Source organism: Meleagris gallopavo, chromosome 4, assembly GCF_905368555.1.
Source record: "Meleagris gallopavo chromosome 4, MGAL_WU_HG_1.1, whole genome shotgun sequence".
NCBI lineage: Eukaryota > Metazoa > Chordata > Aves > Galliformes > Phasianidae > Meleagris > Meleagris gallopavo.
The window spans coordinates 19,497,998-19,517,334 of NC_139407.1; the positions used below are offsets into that span (position 1 = coordinate 19,497,998).

At 37.8% G+C, this 19,337-nt stretch overlaps 1 protein-coding gene across 5 annotated transcripts in view; it reads left to right on the forward strand.

Annotated features, from left to right (window-relative positions):
• The window catches only part of ACSL1 (acyl-CoA synthetase long chain family member 1), a 37,715-nt gene extending 19,445 nt beyond the window's left edge, over window positions 1-18,270 (forward strand). For 4 of the 5 annotated variants that reach the window (XM_085222407.1, XM_085222406.1, XM_085222408.1 and 1 more), the window contains 16 exons: window positions 1,606-1,705; window positions 1,859-2,037; window positions 4,171-4,203; window positions 4,387-4,438; window positions 5,160-5,233; window positions 6,522-6,599; window positions 8,438-8,572; window positions 10,138-10,272; window positions 11,124-11,219; window positions 12,307-12,379; window positions 13,043-13,131; window positions 14,806-14,922; window positions 15,470-15,613; window positions 16,204-16,305; window positions 16,384-16,455; window positions 16,643-18,270. In XM_085222407.1, coding sequence (XP_085078533.1) covers window positions 1,606-1,705; window positions 1,859-2,037; window positions 4,171-4,203; window positions 4,387-4,438; window positions 5,160-5,233; window positions 6,522-6,599; window positions 8,438-8,572; window positions 10,138-10,272; window positions 11,124-11,219; window positions 12,307-12,379; window positions 13,043-13,131; window positions 14,806-14,922; window positions 15,470-15,613; window positions 16,204-16,305; window positions 16,384-16,455; window positions 16,643-16,783 — 1,620 coding nt within the window. In that variant the 3' untranslated portion in view covers window positions 16,784-18,270. The remainder of the gene's footprint in view (window positions 1-1,605; window positions 1,706-1,858; window positions 2,038-4,170; window positions 4,204-4,386; window positions 4,439-5,159; window positions 5,234-6,521; window positions 6,600-8,437; window positions 8,573-10,137; window positions 10,273-11,123; window positions 11,220-12,306; window positions 12,380-13,042; window positions 13,132-14,805; window positions 14,923-15,469; window positions 15,614-16,203; window positions 16,306-16,383; window positions 16,456-16,642) is intronic. The other variant, XM_085222410.1, reaches the window with a different exon arrangement.
• Window positions 18,271-19,337: the final 1,067 nt, after the last annotated feature.

Consider the following 19,337-nt stretch of genomic DNA (forward strand, 5'->3'; position numbering starts at 1 on the left):
AGTGTGGAGGAGAGAGCCAGATGTTAGTGTCACACTAGACATCTGGGTGCAAAGAGAAACGATATCTCTTTTTCACCACTACTACTTTTGACCTGAAAAATAAGTTCTCTGGTGGTTTGGTCAGTGGATTTTCTGAGTAAGGGCATGAAGGTGTGGTCTGCTTAAATATCACAAAAGCCAAATGTGCTTGAGTTGCATTGCTCTGGCAGACTTTGAGTTGGATCAGAAGTGAGCTGGAAATAATCGTTTAAACCAACAATTTTAAATCTGGGACTTCCCCTACTGAAAACTCCTGAACAAGTGTTGTAACATTCAAAATAGAGTCAGTAGTCCAGGTTACGTAAAGATTTTTGTCAGTGATTCATACTTTTCAGTTCCAGGAACGATTGCTGGGAAAATCCCCTGGAGTTGGGGAGTTGAAATCCTAGCATGTTACCTCCTTAAATATCACTAGAAAAATAAACCTGGATTATTAAAATCTACTTTCTGTTGTCCAGTTACTCAAAATGAATCTTTTCTGCAAGCAAGGAAATAGTGTTATAGATTGAGAATACAGCACAGTGAAACGTGCAGTTGCCCTTAAGAGAAGATCACATCCCTACCAGGGAAGAAATTGAAACTTGTAGCCTGCTTGGAGTTTGAGAGTGAGCTGAAGTGTTGAGGTTTAATAGTTCTATTTAAATATGGTTTTAACTTCAGGAGCTAAAAAGGAAGAAAAATGTCATGGTGGTCCAGAAAATAGGATGTTGGTTGTTGTCTTGACAGTTACAGCATGCACAAATGGTTGGAGGCTATAATGGGAAGCTTTAACTGTGTGTGGCTTCCAAAGTCTGTTGCTGTAGTAGACATATCTACAGCAAAAGAACTAAAATTGAAACTGCTGTACAGCTGCCCTCTCTGGTTAAATCTATTACAAAATCAACACCTATGATTGAATCATATAATGGCTTAGGTTGGAAGGAACCTTAAATATCTAGTTCCGTGCCCCAGCTGTGGAAGATGGGGTTACACCCCATCAGATCAAGGCTGAAAGCCTTGAACATATCTAGGGATGGGGCAGATAGATGCTGTCTAAGGAAAAAAGTGTTCAATTGACCCCATTATGGCTGGTGTAGAATGTGCCTGCTTAATCTTTAATGCAGATATAAGACATACCAGTAAGTTAGCTAGAATTGTACTAATTTTATCAGATATCCCATTATCTGTAATATATAGCATGTCTGGTCATCAAATGAGATGCAGGTAATGTACAGGTGAGAACATACTATGTGTGTAGGAACTTCAGAAGTCCTTATTGATTCACAAATGATAATATTAAGTTTTGAAGGCTTCAGTGGCTTCCTTGATAACCTGAAGACAGGAAACAGTATAGTATTCCTAATCACTTTCCTACTGCTAATAGGTAAATTAAAAGGTTAAATAATGTGTTAATTGTTCTGTTAAGACTACTTAAAATTGCTCTTAAAGACAGTTCAGTTTTTTTTAGTGAGAGCTTGTCCAAATGGACTTTGTCCTAATAGCATAACATCGTAATGCCACTGTGTCTTTCTTAAAAGTTTAGGTAAACAAAGTGACTTACATCTCTTTTTTTTTTTTTTTTTGCAGTGGGTTATCATTGAACAGAGTTGCTATACGTACTCCATGGTGGTGGTGCCACTCTATGATACGCTGGGAACCGAAGCGATTACTTACATTGTGAACAAAGGTAAGGCATTTCTAATAGCTCAGCAAATCAATGTATGATGGAGCTGACTCGGAACAAATCTGTAATTGCCTTCAGAGGTCTTCCATTACTGACTTTTGTAGTATGGATCTAGTTTGAACTTGTCATGCTGATAATGTTCTTCTCCTTCATCAGCTGACTTATCGCTGGTTTTCTGCGACACACCTGAAAAGGCTAAACTTCTTCTAACTGCTGTAGAAAAGGGGGAAACTCCCATCCTCAGCACCATTGTGATCATGGAGCTTTTTGGCACAGATCTTGTGGAACGTGGCAAGAAGTGTGGAGTGGAAGTCTTCAGCATGAGGGAAATAGAGGTAAGTGTGCTCAATCTACTGCTTCAGTCTTCCATTTACTTGTGCAAGAATGAGTGTCTGCTAAACAGATCTCAGGACTGAGCAGAGTACATAGAATTAATTTCAAGATACTTAAATGCAAGAGACAGTTATACATAGTAGGAAAGTAACCTACTAGTGTTATTTCACAGTACTCAGTGTCAAAACATATATGTAAGATGATGGAAGAGCCTGTCCATGTGTAACATCAGATCTGAACATAAAGCCTTGCATGCATGGGTGGCGGAACTTGATGGTCTCTACAGGTCTCTTCCAACCTCTGCAATTCTGTGTGATTCTGTGATTAAGACTTAACTTATGCTATGATTAATACTCTAGTAGTACTAATTTCAAAGGGTTTGTGTAGGCTTTCATAATGTAATGGGGGAAAAAAGGCATCTTCTCCTGTACGGAGAATGTAGATGTTTCCTCAAGCAGGAGAATGGTAGTATTATATTCTGGGGTGTGGTTATAGTAATGTAAGGGGGGTGTGACACTGAGGTTTTAGAAGTGGAAGCTGTCTTCCTTAGCTGCTTAATGTTCAAGTCTTAGTTTTTGTTTGTTCTTGCTATTTATTAAGCCTGGATCTCTTGTGCAATTCTGTTCTGTAATGTCATTATTTTAAAGTCTCAGCTGCAAATTGTATGAAATTCATCATACTGTGAAATTGTGAAACAGGGTTTAGCCTGATTACAACTAGAGTGCTAGTGAAGACTTAGCTCACTGGGACCTGAGTATCTCCAAATAATTGTACTTTGCTTCTGCAAGAGTGTCAGGAATTCTGGAGTGTTTTTTGTTGTTTTAAAGGGAGGGGAACCACAATTTGTCTGAACTTGTTCTTATGACAGTCTTAACTGCTAATAGAGCCACCTTCTGATAATGATGCATAACTGCCAGCGTGTCATCTTGTACTTGTACAGTGTCTTAACTAACTAACCTCAGCAAGGCAGGCTGAAAGATGTGATGCAGAGTAAGTGACTTAAAATACCATGGTTCACTGGGAAAAGGGTTGTATTATATGGGGGGGAACTGCATTAATAGGTTGGTATACTAAAATCAATTTTCTCCCTTGAGTTGAGCTCTAGTTTTAGTATAGGAGGATACTTCCCACTGAATCATCTAGCTACAGAAAAAACCTAGTGGTAAATACTTAATCTAGATGCTTAGGTAACTACTTTCAACTAACATGCTAAGATCTTTACCATGCTGTTATAAGAAAACAGGTTGGGGTTAATGTAGTAATAGGTATAAAAATGTGTAGAGATTTCAGCTGTGTATCAAAAGTAAATAATGGGTCTCAGTCAGACTGTAGGGAAGTATTGAGCTGCTGGTGGTGCTTGAAATGCAGATGCTGTTTTGAGTAGACAGCTATGTTGTCATAGTGGCAGTTTTTTTTTTCTATAATGGCACTGTTTCAAAAAGGCAAGCTTACAGTTCAACTCTTTCCAAATCCTCTTTTTTCCTTAAACTTTGATGCATGTGGGTAATCTGGAGATCTAAAAACTACCCATGCACAAGGAAGGCTAGGGCTAATAAAGGAATGCATAATAATACTCTTGGGGATTTAGAATGTAAAGGCAGTCACCAAGTTAATGCATTTGCACTCTGAGGGCAAAACTATATTTAACAAGAGGTCTATTTGAAATTTACTTAAGCCCTTAAATATCAGTGTAAAAGGACTGTAAATCATCAATTCCCCTTCCTGGGGAAACCTCAGTCTTACTTGTCGCAAGCAGTGATGTAACCTGCAAGGTGCTTACTGAGATGAATACTGCTTCACTTGTTCAGTGGCACAAATCTTCTGCATGAGATGTTGGATTTTGTCATTACACTGCTTGGCCTTGAGCCTCTCTCATGAATGGCTGCTGGCTTACTAGCTAGAAGGGGGTAGGGTGAATTCTATGAATTCTAGTTATTGTTGTATTTGTAGAACACTAACTCTCCTATATCCTTTACAGCCTTTGTTCTGCTTCTGTAAGTTTAAAAAAAAAAAAAAAAGCCTTAAGAGGCAGTCTAATGATAGAATTTTATGATATTTAGTAATGTAAGTTACCAGTTTGGTCCTGTAAATTTAAAGCTCATGACTCCTGTGTCTCCCTTCTTTCCTTACTGTAGGAACTGGGAAAAGCACACAGACAAAAACCTATGGTAAGTATGCAATTAATTTAAACAACTGAATCTGAAGTTAGGGTGATTTGCTAGTTTAGTCCGTATAATGCTGTCTCCTGTAGCTCAAAAGTAACTCTATTTCAACACATATTTTAGAGTTTTATGCAAGTCTCCTTTTTTCCAGCAATCTTAACCATAGTAATACTTTCTTAATTCTTACAGCCTCCAAAGCCAGAAGATCTAGCAGTCATCTGTTTCACCAGTGGAACAACAGGTATACCTAATTACACTCTGCATGATTGATTAACTCAGGAAGCCCTCCTAGTTTGTTTTCCAAGACTTTGCTGCTGCAACCTTTTATTTTTTGGCAAGTAGCAGCTGGGGATATTTTATTATAAGTCTTCCTTCAGTTTTTCCTGATGATCAATACGGAGTTGCAATATTGTCAGACAGGAGTCTAACACTTCTGGGTTTGGAAGTAGGTATTGAAGCTGTATTACTGTTAGGCTCTGACTCTAACTTAATTGTGTTTTTATAGTAGCAGGAATTCTGTAGCTTATATGCACCGTGCTCCCCCCAGCGAAAAACTGAAATGGAAAGCCAGCTGTTTAGATAACTCACAAATGTGAAGCATATGACAATATCCAACGCTGGTAGGGAGTGAAAAGGAAGAATACGATGGTGTTAGTTACACTTCTAAAGCAGATTAAGAGCAGAATTGTCTGAGGTCTTAATAGCTGCGTCTCCACAGAAATTTTGAAAAGCTGATCTAAGAAACTTATCTGTTTCTGGAGGATTTGTTCTCTTTATTGAGTACTTACATATGAACTTAATACATCAGTTGGTAATAGTTCTCTTAAACACGTTAGTTCTGTCTTTTCTTTAATGCCCAGGATGGAACTGATTGAAATGCTATTAACTTAATTTTACCTCTGCTTGGTAACTTAAAGGATCTGAGAAATTCACTGTTGCATACTGATGTGCTTCTTCTTTAGGAAACCCCAAGGGAGCTATGATCACTCATAAAAACATAGTCAGCAATTCTTCAGCTTTTCTGAAAACTACAGAGGTAAACTGCAAAGTTAACATTGTGGGCTTACTTGCATGGAGGGGAGCAACACTAAAATTTCAATAACTTCAGTCATAACATGTAGTAAGATTGAATTGAAAATGTAACTTGTCAGCACTTAGTCCATGCTGGTTCAGAAGTCAATGTTTACCTAAGACTTCTTTCTTTTACTTCATAGGGTATGTGAGAAGCTGTGTAATGTAATTCATGTTAAACCTAAATTTTTTTTTTTAATTCCCCATGCAGAAATTAATAAATCTATAAGGCTTGAATAGTTTTAGTTGCATGGATCTTAGTTTTTTCTTCAGTAAGCTCCTCCTTAGTTTCTTATGCATGTAATAACTTCTTGTGGACCAGAAACAGCAACTGAGTATTGCTCTTGAATTAATGCAGGTCTGCTAGTTCTTCTGGGGAACGTTCATCCCTTCCCCAGCCACACTGAGCTGATACTGTGTTAGTAACTATTGGTCCAGCGCAGCTGGAGAACTCACAATCTGCTTCTAGTTGTGTAGATGTAGCAGAAGTTGGGCCAAAGGGTAGCTCTTGGACTGTTCCTCTTGGATGTTCATCAGTATGGGAAAAAGTCTAGAATAGTGTAATAGCACTGCTGCCAGAGCCCATTTTCTTTAGTTAGAAGTGGGCTGGTGTCTTCAGATGTGGTTGCTGGCATGTTGTTACATGCTGTTTTCTTCATGGGGAAACTATGGGCAGAGGACTGTATTTAGACCCCCCCCAGTGGCAAAGTTCTTCTTTACTTTGGATGTTGTAGGCCAGGAACATGGGGGGAAAAGCAGATTTCTCATGCAGAAGTTGTGGCGTATCTACTTTGCGTACACTGCATATATAATTAATTCTAAATTAAGCAACTGCTCTCATGTTTAGATCATGTGAGGTACTTCTGGTATTAGCCTTATGGCTTATAAACTGGACAAATGAACTTTGTGACCTACAGTGAACATATTTTCTTTTTTATACCCAAGGACAAACCACTTTAATCTTCATACCATCCTCTCTAGTGTGTATAATGGAACTTTATGTAGCTTCTCTTAGAACTTGTTTCTGTTCATAATCATATGTATACTGTGAAAATCTGAGCAGTTATTGTATCTAGATGTAACAATTACAGCAATGACTTCTAGTACATATAGCCTCTTTAATGAATGAGGGACAGTGAAGCTCTATTTTAAACAAAACTGTAGTGAGGGCTGTGCTCTAGAGTTCAAGTGCCTGGTTTCATTGTTTAGCTTAACAAAAATAATTCTATTTTGCTAAACACTTTCGCTTTCAGAAAACATTCATACCTACCCCTGAAGATGTTCTGATATCATTCCTGCCCTTGGCTCATATGTTCGAGAGAATTGTGGAGGTAGGCATGTTTGTTTCACAGAACTATCAAGAAGCTTATGTTTTCTTACAGAGATCTGTGATAAACAGCACTTGTTTTTGCATTTTACACATGTGAAAACTTGAGGTAAAGTTTGGAAAACATCTCAAAAATTAATTTTAGAGCTAGTGTTAGAGAGAAACTGGTTTACTAGAACAGGAGACGAGCCCTCCATATGCTTACTGCCTAGAAATTCCTTCTAATATAATCAATGCAGCACTAGAATTTGATCTGCAAAAGGTATATAAATATTAATTGTATAATGTGGTGGTCTACTGTCTTAACCGACTTTAAAATTAGTTTTGTCTAAGCTTACTACTGCTTCCAATAAACTTGAATGAGAAGAGAGGCATTTCGTTTCAGTTGAGTTTTCTTCTGGGAAATGAAAATAGTATTTGTCACTAAATGGCACTGAAAGCCAAAGTTTTCTTGAATAGTTTTTCTTGCCTGTAAGGCAAAACCTGGAGTTTCACTTCTGGGGCAGAGGGGGTTCAAGGCTGTCTCAATGCTAGCAATTTTAGTCATAGGTTGAAAGATTGTTACTAAGCAATATGCAACTGGAATAAGGTTCCTCAAATATGTTGTGTGTAATAGAGGCACACATGTTTAATCATAAACAGTAATGGTTCTACTTCAAGTTCAATTAACCTAGCTCCCTTAGATGAAATAGCAAACACGCAGTTGAAGCTGATTATTCCCTTTCATAAACTGGGAAATAAATGTCCTCCATGCAAATGTGAGAAGATGAATAGGAATAGAAATCTTTCCACAATTTCACATAGGAGCCCTGGGCTTTGTAGTGAAAGGCTTTGACCTATATATGTATGTTTTTGTGAAGACTGGGAATGGATGTAACCTAATCAAAGTTATGGAAAAATCAGCAATGATGGCGGAGTAGCAGAGTCCCAGGCTGCAGCAAGTGAGGATAAGCCCAAGTGCAGCAGCTGTGGATGCAGAAACAAAAGAAAAAAGCTGCTTACCTTTAGAAGGCTTCAGGCAGGCATGGATTTCCAGCAAGATAGCCTCGCCTCTACTGCCAGCCCTTAAATGAGGTCTGGGAAGGGGTGGATCCTGGCTCTACCCCTTCCACTCACTCAGGTACCTTGCATGCACTTGAGCTCCCCTGGGTTGGCCCTGCCTTCCACCAGGTGCTCAGTCACTGTCTGAGAATGTGACTTACCATTTCACCTTACCATTTCACTACGTAGGTGTAGTGGGTGGAGCTTCTAGACTATCAGACAGCATAGAACACTGCAGGATTAAGTCTGCCTCCATGGATGCAAGTCTAAAATGATGCAGAAATAAGAAGTGGCTCTGCTTACATTTTTCAACAAATGTAATCTTGATCACCTAATAACAAACCCTGTTCACATCCTTGTTGTGAAACAAAGGAAAACTAGAGTGCAAGAGAATACTATGCAAGCAGCACACTGCAGGAATCTGACTTTAATGCAGGATTTTCTAGTACAAATAAAGGCAAAAATTTCTAGTATATTTTTTGAATAAGCTTGTTAGATAATGCTTTGAATCTTCTGCTACCTCCGAGTTCCTGGCACTAACTTATTTGGCCAACTTCTTTTTGGGTTAGGGGCTCTTGTGCAGTATTTGTTTCTATCTCCAAGTCTTTGGTCCATGTGCAACAGATGTCTTGCCATTTATCTTTCCAGTCTCATTTAATAGTCAGAGAATGCTGCAAGACTTGTCCACATCATTGGATTCTGCACAGTCCACTCCCAATTTAAAAGAAAAAGTACTACATGTATAGTTAGGATGCATCATACGTATTGTACATTTTCAGGCATCTTACTTTTCTCTAACAGTGTGTAGTTTTGTGCCATGGAGCTCGGATAGGATTCTTTCAAGGGGATATCAGACTACTTATGGATGACCTAAAAACACTACAGCCAACTGTATTTCCAGTAGTACCACGACTGTTGAACAGAATGTTTGACAAGGTAAGTTTAAAGCTGAGTCTAGAGCTGTTCAGGGTTTTGAGGGGCTTTCTGAAGTCTGTGCTGACATAGCAGAAGTAATTGTTGTGTTCTGGGATGCCACTGAACTACTGTGTTTTTCTAAAAGGGCAGAAAGTACAGGGAGTAGTGCTGAATGTATTAAAGCATTTTCAGGCAGCCAGCACTGGCATAGAACAGTATGACTAGGAGACTTGGTTCTCTCTAGCTTTACTAAGGGCTCACTGTTTTGCTTTGAGCAAGCTGAAGTCCAGTCTACACTGTGAACTTGAGGCTTAGCATCTGCATGCTGCATTTCTAGTAGCTGACTCATGGAAGGGGACTTGCAAATCAAGGTCAGGTGTCTGCTATGTTTGCATGGACACGTACAAGTTTCCTACATAGCAGCCAGCAATTTCTAGTGAGGAACTACAAACCAGCCAGTCTGAAATGCTGGAGAGATGGTGTGTCAAGAAACCCATTCTCTCCTATGCTTGCTACTTGCCTTCTCAGTCTTCCCATCTTCTGCAATGGGAATTCAGAAGTAGGGTCTTTCTTGGCCCTTTATATGGAAGATTTTAAATGATCCTTTCTATATACAGATAGTTGATATCTCAGGGTATGGGCAGAGGAGCTGAAGTATACAAGTAGTCTGTGGCTGCCAAATAAATGGCAGACCTGTCAGCTGTCTTTTTCATGAGACTAGAAGAACAGCAAGTAATGCAGCACCTCTGTTTACCCTAAGAACAAATAGCACAACTCTGATCCCTTTGGAAGGGTAGGAAATCCCAAGACCACTTGCAGGTAGTGTTTAGAACTCTGCCCCTCATTCTGCTCCAGTATTCTCTATTGGAATTCTAGAAACAGGGATAAGGCTTGGGTCTCCCTTCTCCTTTCCCTATGTTCTCTTGTTGTCCCTGGTGCTATGATAGTTTCATACTCCCTTCTTTGGCACATTTTTGACCTCTCACAGCCCTATAATAGCCTGGCGTATAAAGTTAAAGTGGAAAATTAAGGTGGGAAGCCCCTAATTCTGAAGGGCTGCTGGGTCTGTCTTTAACTGAATATGCTAATATTGGTCTGGTGTTAACTCTGCTCTTTAGCTTTCTGGAAACAATCAGTCTTTAAAAAGATCTAAAAAGGGAACTTATATATGCAAGATAAATTGCTATTAGGATTTCTGAAGAGATTTGCCTCTTAGAAAACTCCAGGTTTTATTGAGGTGTGTATGTACTTAAGCATAATCCCTGTTATGTTCTAAACTGGCATTTCAACCAAGCTAGAATAAAAACTGATGGTTTTGCTTGCTGGTATATTAAAATATGTTTTCAATGGATTAACTTATTCATGAGAATGTTGTGTGCAGTTGACTGGGAAGAGAATTCAGTGCCAATTTAAATGAACACAAAAGGTAAAAAGGCCAAGTCACAAATATCAAAATTACTACCCTTACTAATAAGTTGTCTAATTGCTTGTTTTTTTTTTTTTACTGAGTCCTTATACATGCTACTATAAGGAGAAAAGAAGTCTCAAGACTATTGCACTCTAATGCTGTATAATCTTTTAAATAGATTTTTGGACAGGCAGATACATCATTGAAGAAGTGGATGCTGGATTTTGCTTCCAAGAGAAAAGAAGCAGAACTCAGAAGTGGTATAATTAGAAACAACAGTTTCTGGGATAAAGTTATCTTCCGAAAAATACAGGTATACTTGGAAGTCTAGATCCCTATATTATGGATATTGAACCTTTTTTTACTGTTGCATCTATGTATTCATTTTTATCTTGGAAAAAAAACTCCAAATGTGCCTGCTTTCATACAGAACAGCAGTGTGATGTGCTCAATACTGGAGTCTGAAGCATCATCGTTTACCTCATCTACTTTGTAGTTTATAGGTATCACTTTGCAGTTGCTGAATTTGATATGGATGGTTACATTGTGATGTGATATGGCTTTCCCTCACTCATTAAAGACTATCTGGCTTCTCAGAGTAAAATTGAACTCTTGTTCCATTCTTCTTGCTCTTATTGTATCAGATAACTGCATTTAGGGGAGTTACTCTAAGAGTCTGGTGCTTCCTTCTTTAAGAGTGAACACCCTCCTTTGAAGGAGAAATGCTGAATGTTAGTACTATATGTAGCCCCTACTGTTTTCTCACTGTAGGTCACTATTAAGTATGCCTGGTACTGTATCTGGTGCTCTCTTGCAATGGCCCAAACTCTGGTTGTACAACACCCCCCTGTGGCTGCTTTTATAGCATTTAGAATATATGAGAAACTAATCGAAGGCAGGCTAAAAGTAAAAACCCTCACTGCAGAGCCATAATTCTTATCAGCTTCTGGCTGAGTCTGCAATACAGTGACACCATAGCATAGCCTTTGTAGATGTTATGTATTTGAGAAGCCATTAAAGAAACTGAAGCATTTCTAAATTTTAGACCATAACATTTGTGGGTGGCACTTGTAGGTGGTTAGCAGCTGGGGGTGCAATGTAAAAAGCCTCTAGAAATATCTCTAAAATGCTTTTGGTGTCTGCAGTATCTTGTATCTGTTGTAGGCAAGTTTGGGAGGAAAAGTACGGCTAATGGTCACAGGAGCAGCACCTGTATCTGCAAGTGTACTGACCTTCCTGAGAACAGCTCTTGGCTGTCAGGTGAGTTTCCTAGCCTTAATCGAAAACCATAATGCTTTTAAGTACCTGATTAAAGTCTTAATATAAGAGCGCTTCTAGTGATCTGATTATAGGTAGCTTTCTAGCATTCTTGGAAGCTGTAAAAGTACGTGCTGTCTTCTAGAGATTCTCATATCTCTGAGACTTCTGTATTCATCTCAAAGTTTTATGATAACTGAAATATTAACATCTAAACTAAAGGGGAGAAAAAGATTCATGGGATGCTGTAATCAGTAATGAATGTTCTTGGATTAAGTTTCTGGGTCTTGCTATCCTTACAGAAGTATTCACAACAGGACCATCTCTGTACATGGCAGGGAAGTTAAATCTAGATTATCTTCATGGTCCGTTCCAACCTAAGCCATTCTATGATTCTATTGTAGAGGATCTTTTCAACATCATGTAGTATTGTTGCTTTAAAGATGAGACTGGGTAGAATTAGATTGCTCAATTGCATTTCTCTTCAAAGCCTCTTCCAAGTATGTGCTCTTCTGAAGTTAAATCTGAAGAGGTTAAGTCTAACAATGGCACAGGATGGAATAAATGTGAAATAAATTTCAGGGGTAGAAAACATTGAAATACTAAAAATTGAGGCTTCTGTGAGCTGGATTTCTTCAGTAGTGTGCTAGTATAGCAATGTTGTGCACAGAAAAGGACTTATATCTTGTATACAGTAACAACAGAGCTGTGATGAGATATAGGGATCTTATTTCTGGCTTTCTTGAGCAAACTTGTCCTTAAATAATATGAAGTCATTTCTAGTGCCTTTATTCTTAGTCTCTTCCTGTTGCACTCTGTCACTTTCAGTTCTGATCTATGCAGGTGTCACACATGGCATGTGAAATACTGTGAAATACTGAGTAAGTACTGGAACTGAGGGTGGACTATTATTACTTAAGTGTGTATTGAAAATAAAACTTCTTAATATGGCAGTATTCTTTAGCATAATCCTCAGTATATTCTAAACTCAAATTTAATCTGGTTTAGGAAGAAAGCAAAATACTTATTTTAACGAAGAAACTATAGTGGAAAGTAAGAATTATGAGTAAGTGTTGGTTTTCCTTCCTAGTTCTATGAAGGATATGGACAGACTGAATGCACAGCTGGATGCTCACTGTCAATGCCTGGTGACTGGACAGCAGGTACAGTGTCTAATGGTCTACCTGCCTGTTAAAGTTCTGATTGCTATAGAAGCCAAACTACATGATTTTTATCTATGATACACCTGTTGTGAAGAGCAAGACTAGCTTCCAAGTAATGTAAGAAAATGCTGAAAGGCTCTTATGGAGTTATTACTCTTAAATAGTTAGGAATGTTCAGTAATTCTTTTAACTTTATAAAGACTTTGCACTTTTGAGTTGAAATAGATGTAGGAGAGAAGAGATTGTAGTATTAATTTCTAGTCTTGTAGAATAGAAATCTGTTCATAAACACTGGAAATTAGAATGATGCTTTCTAGTGTTGGAACAATCTCTATTTGTTATGTTTTACTTCTAGCTCACAATCCATTATAGTCCTGATAATTAAAACTTACTATAATAGTTTTGCTAATTTAAAATGTCCACAGTCTGGTTATACTATAAACATAGTGAGCCTGGCTACACAGTTCAGTTTATAATGTTCTGGGAGTATCTGAGAATTTAATGTTTTAAACCCAACAAATTACACCAACACCAGTACAGTAATAGTTTAATGTGTTACCAGAAATTGTTTCTTCTTTTATTACTTTAGTATATAGACAGCTTATAACTTGTAGAATCTGACTAAAAATCCATTCAGGCTTTTAAAGAATTCCTGTTAAATAGGTCACGTTGGAGCACCGATGGCATGTAATATCATAAAGCTTGTTGATGTACAAGAGATGAATTACTTGGCTGCCAAAGGAGAGGGTGAGGTGAGTAACTTCAGAATGTCAAGATTTCTTGGAAAAGAAAAGGGAAAATTGCCTGAGCAAATAACTGATTTGCAGTCACAAATAACCAAGACAAACAAAAGGATTGTGCATTATTTGCTTGAGTAGAGATGAATCATTAGATCTTAATTCCCAGAAATGCTCAAGGGTTATCTTTTTGTTGGTAGAAGGGTATCTTTTGGCAAGTGGAGAACAGCATTAAGATTCTTTCCAGTTGTGTGTATGACCTAATTGCTAGCTTAAAAAGTATATCAGTTTTATCATATTAAATATGCTTTAAAAGTATATCAGTTTCTCTAACAATCATGTGTTTTCATAGTAAAAAAAAGTATAAATTTAATGTTTTTCTTCTACTCACTATTAAATTTTGCTGAATTAGGAGTGAGTTTGGACTCAAATATGGAGGTCTCCTAAAATTAAGTATCATCTTATTCTTTAGATTCAAATTTCTTCAGTGCAAACTTCTTTGGATTTAGCAGAAGTGGTATAGTTTGTTGCACAGTATGGAAATTCATAGCTGTAAATTTCCTTTGCCTAAAACAGATCTTCCTAATTTGCTCTCCAGCTACTATCAATCAGCTGGATTCAGCACTTCTAGTCCTCCTTTCTGAGAATAAGATCTCAATGTCCTTACCCTGTCAGCCTTTCTCTTCACTTTAGTCAGTTATCCACATTCAAGAAAAACTTCTAAGTAGAATTCTGTATGTTTATATACAGATGAGGTCTTAGTACCAGTTAGAAGGATATATAGATAAATGATTTGCTGTCCCTACTGGGAGAAGCTATCACCAACTGCCAGATAATGATTGAAGGAGTCATGAAGTTTGATAAAGCAGCTTTCCACTTCTTTAGGATGTGTAGACGAGAACTCTACATATCTTTCCAGGTAATCTCTGTTTTATAGCAGAAGTGACTTAGTTTTTAAAACATGACCTTGGTTTGGTCGTGAATTTGGTACTGTCCCTGCAAGGTTCTCAGGGCCCCCACTAATGCTCTGACCTTCCTCAAACTGTTGACATCTTCTGTTCACTTGTGCAGTAGTTCAGTTTGCCAGTACACCTATTTTATGCCAGGATAAGCACTAAAAATGTTTGGGATGAGTTTTTTAATTAGTTTCTGAACTATATTAGTAACTTCCTCTAATCTGTGAATTAACGGGCATTAGTCAGTTCCTTGCCTATTTTACAATTGTACTAATTCTGTAGAGTAGTAGTTGACCTAGCATTTGTCTGTCACTATTAATATTTATTACTAATTTGGCCTTGATTTAGAACTGGATTCTCTAACTATTCCAGGGTTATTCTACAGTCCTGACAACTATTAATAATAACATAATATTATAATGTTGGCACTTTTCATAACTTCATAGGCATGTTTTAATCATCAAAATTCCCTACACCCAGTTATACCCTAGGATTACTTCTAAAGCTTTCTACTTGCAAAAGTATTTATTATACTTCATACCAATGGAAAATGTCTCAATCTGTGCCTGCCCCTGCACCAAAAAAAAAAAGCCCCTACAATAAAAAAAAAAACAGTTCAATTAATACTTCATTACTGTAGTGATGATTTCTGAGAACTGTCAGAAAGTATTCCTTACAAAAAATGATTATTTTTCTTCATAGTAACATATGTCAACAAATGGCTGTCTTTCAGGTGTGTGTAAAAGGGCCAAATGTTTTCCTTGGCTATTTGAAAGATCCTGAAAAAACAGCAGAAGCTCTGGACAAAGATGGCTGGCTTCATACAGGAGATATTGGGAAATGGCTACCAGTAAGTTAATGTATATAGCTGTAAGGTATTTCTGTGGCTATTAGCAGTAACTTAACAATTAAAAATATATATATTATTAATACAATGAATTAAAAAAACAAATACTTCTCCTTATGAGGAGAATTATTATGTTTGAAACAAATCTGTACATCTGGGGCTAAATATAATAATAAAAATATATTGTGAACCTGAGACTGTTTCTAGTTCAGGTTACATGGGTGCAGAGCTTGTTTTAACCTTAGTTTGACAGTGCTCTGGGTCTACCAGTATTCTCCTGTGGTGTCTGATAATAGCTTCCATCAATAAACTGTCTTGAATTGTGCACAGCATTTAAGGTCATGTTAAGATAAAACCTCAGCAGTATTGTTTCTGGTCCTTTCTTGAAAGCTTAATAAAAGGCACTTATTTCTGAAGTAAAAATAAGTAGAGGCAAATTCTTGTTCATATACTTGAATTCTGGGGCATTATGTGATCTGTTGTGATGCATTGTGTGGACTTGTTATCACTTGAAGTGCCTGTTTTGAGTTGAAATTATTTTTGTCAACAGAATGGTACATTGAAGATCATTGACCGGAAAAAACACATATTTAAACTAGCCCAGGGAGAGTACATAGCACCAGAGAAGATAGAAAATGTGTATCTGAGAAGTGAAGCACTTGCTCAAGTGTTTGTCCATGGAGAGAGTTTGCAGGTAGGCATTCTTCTGGTAATTAAAAAAAAAATAAATGCAAGGGGGAGATGGTAGAAAAGGGTTTTCCTTTCCTCCTTCCTCCCTACCCCTTGCTTTGAGGTTAGTCTTTACACTTCCCGTAGGATCATAGAATGGTTTGAGTTGGAAGGAACCTTTCAAGATGATATAGGCCACCCTTCCCTTTGCCATGGTAAGGGACATCTTTCACTAGACCAGACTGCCCAAAGCCCCATCCAACTTCACTTTGAACACTTCTAATGTTTGGGCATCCACAGCTTCTCTGGGCAACCTGTCCTAGTGTCTCCATTTAGTGTTGCACACTTCAGTTCTCAATCCACTTTGGATTCCACCCATTACAGAATATGCTTCTGGATCTGCTGGATCTGGTTTCAGACCAGGTAGTAGAACTGGATTAATTTAATTGGTTACTAAGCACTATATATAAGCTGTCAAAAGTGTACATGGAAACTTTAAGTAAAAAAGTGTCATTGTTAAAACTGCCACCCAAAACCAGGCAGAAAACTAGTAAGAAGCAAAAAAAAAAAAAAAAAAAAAAAAAAAAAAAAAAAAGCACTTAAATTTCTTTATAGGCCTTCTTAATAGCTGTTGTGGTACCTGATCCGGAAACTTTGTGCAAGTGGGCCAAGAAAAAAGGATTTGAAGGCTCATATGAAAAGTTATGCAAAAACAAGGTGAGTAAATAGTTAAGTAAACAGCTAGCTATTCTGCATCAACTTTTTGAGCTGTACAATGTATTCTTGTATCCACAGGATGTCAAGAAGCACATCCTAGAAGACATGGTGAGAATTGGTAAAGAATCTGGTTTGAAGTCATTTGAACAGGTAAGATGCTGATTAGACTTGAGCATCTAATTCTTTAAACAATCTCTAACAATATAGTCAGACTAAGAACTGGTTTTAATTTGCGTGTGGAAATATTTTAAAGTAATAGGCTTTTTTATGGTGACTCTATTAAAAGTCTTGTGTATTCCAAAGAATGTAGCTTGGTTACTAGCTGTTTGTTTTGCAGGTTAAAGACATTATCGTGCACACAGAAATGTTTTCTATTGAGAATGGCCTGCTGACACCAACACTGAAGGCAAAGAGACCAGAACTACGAAAATATTTCCAGTCACAGATAGATGAACTCTATGCTAATACCAAAATGTAACAGTGGATTGAGTAAAGTGGCACATATTTGATGTCTGCTGTTGGTCGTCATATCTGTAATTTGACTACAGCGAATATAGGGAAGGAAACTGTGCAATCATAAACTTGTACAAAAATGGGATGGGTACTTGCCATAGGAACATTGAAGAAATGGAACACTGCCTTACTGTCAAGTTGTGTTGCATACTGTTTTTATGGTGACCTACAATTTCCAAAAAGAGCCTTAACTATAAATGGTAACTACATATAAGTTATTTAAGACTTCATTGGCCAAAAATGGGACTCTCCTTAAACAAGGAGCTAAGATTTTCTTATTGCCAGCATGTTTGCTGTCTGCAGTGTATCTTGCAGTTCTCAGTTTGGAAAAGAATTTGGCAGGTTTGAAAATGCCTCTAAGTATATTGCTGCCTCAGGAGGATTACTTAGTCTGTTGGGGGGAGGGGAGAGAAAACCCACCAACACACAACCTTACAGTTATATAGCTGATATTGCATCTTAACTGGTCCTAATGTTAACTGGGGTGAAGCGAGGGTTTCTTCCCTTCTATATCTACAGCCAGTTCTGAGGCTTACTTTTGTAAGGTAGAAGTCAGGACTCTGTACAAAGGAGACTGATTAATACAGGTTCAGGCTAAGCTTGCATTTGGTGACTCTGCACCAGAGGTGTAGATACAGTTAATTCAGCAAGTGTAGCCTTTGCTGCACTAACACAATTTCAGAGTAGTGCCTGTCCAGTTAGTGGGCAGATTCTAACTCTGGCAAGAACACTAGAGATCTAGAAATAAAAATGATCTAAGAGGCTGGGCTATGCTGACAGTCAGGTAAGTATTCCACCTGTACTAGTCATTTGTTTCCCCATGAATGAATGTGGATTTAAAATGTGTTTTTAAAAAAGTGCTAGGTCCTCTAAGCAGAACAGCTTCTGACATAACCTCCATTTTCTGTGCTTTGTGTATGAGCCACTGAGTATTCTTCATGGAATAGCAAAATAGGTCAGGTAGAATGTTTTCTGCCTGATGCTTTGCAGTAATTCGAAGCATTCAGATGTGCCAATGAATAGTGTTGGCACTGAATGGGTATTTGTTCAGGGATAAGAAACAAATTCCCAAATAAACTACAGAACTATTTACCTTTTGTTTCAGAAATCAGCAGAAATAAGCCTTATGACAACATAAGTCTTTTGCTATCCTTAACAGAGTTGGTTTTGCATTAGAACTCATTACTGTTTTTTGAAAACATGGATATATGTAAGATACAAGCACAACAAGGTTTGCACTAAGATTTGTGTGATTGTAATGCACTACTCTGTAGCATAATTTCATACCTGTGTGCAATTAAGGTACACAAATCCAAGTCAACTGTTAGAGCAGTAGTTTGTTACATTGGAATTCAAATGTTTGCTTAGTGTTGGCTATTTCTATGTTTTATAAAACCAAAACAATTTTCAAAACCAATGAAGGAAACCAAAATAAATACTTCTGCATTTCAACTCAGTGAAGTGTTTCTTTAATCAAGTGGAGATGTTGCTGACTGACAAGCTAAGGTGCAACTTGATAATTCTGATGAGCTGTAAAACTTTGTTACTACAACCATACTTGACATACTACAAGATAAATGCTGTCTGTAAATGCTTTGTTTGGAAGGTTAATCTGCTTTGATCTGGTATTTATGTGCAAGTTCTTGACCAATGTCTGTAAGAAAGATATTATGTAACTTGCCCCATCAGTATTCCTTTAATATTTTTTTTTGCCATCAGTATAGTCTTTGGCACATGATGCACTTAGCACTGTAATTTAAGTGAAATCTGTAGCTTTACCAGTCTTGTACTATTTCTGGGTGGTTGGTATCATTGTTCCCTTGTGTGTATTTATCTCCACTTTCACTGTGCATATACTGTGTATCTAGCTTTAATCTGGGGAACAATTGGAAGTCTGGATAAGAGGAGGCTCAGGGGAGACCCCATTGCACTCTACAACTTCCTGAAGGGAGGTTGGGGGGGAGAGGGGTTTGGCCTTTTCTCCCTGGCAACGAACAGGACCCGAGGAAATGGCTGCAAGTTGTATCAGAGGAGGTTTGGGTTAGGCACGAGGAAAAACCTTTTCTTTCAGAGAGTGGTCAGGCACTGGAATGGCCTGCCCAGAGAGATTGTGGAGTCACTGTCCCTGGAAGTGTTCAAGAGGCGTCTGGACGAGGAGCTGCAAGATATGCTTTAGTAGCTTGTGGTAGCAGTGGTAGTGAGAAGATGGTTGGACTAGATGATCCTATAGGTCTTTTCCAACCTTGTGATTCTATGATTCTGTGGAAAGAGTTAATGGGCAGACCACACAAACCATGGTAGATGAAGTGTCACCAAGATTGTTTATAGCTGTTCCAATGCTACTGTCCATAACCATCTGTATGTTCTGTATGAATTCTTTCCCCACTGAAGGAACTCTAAAGTGCCTTTTTGCAACAAATTCTGTACTGTGTTCAAATATGTGTATGTTGCTTGGACAGACAGTGTAGTTGTTTTACCATATCTCATAATGAAAATAGCTAAGGATCTGAGTCTATGGT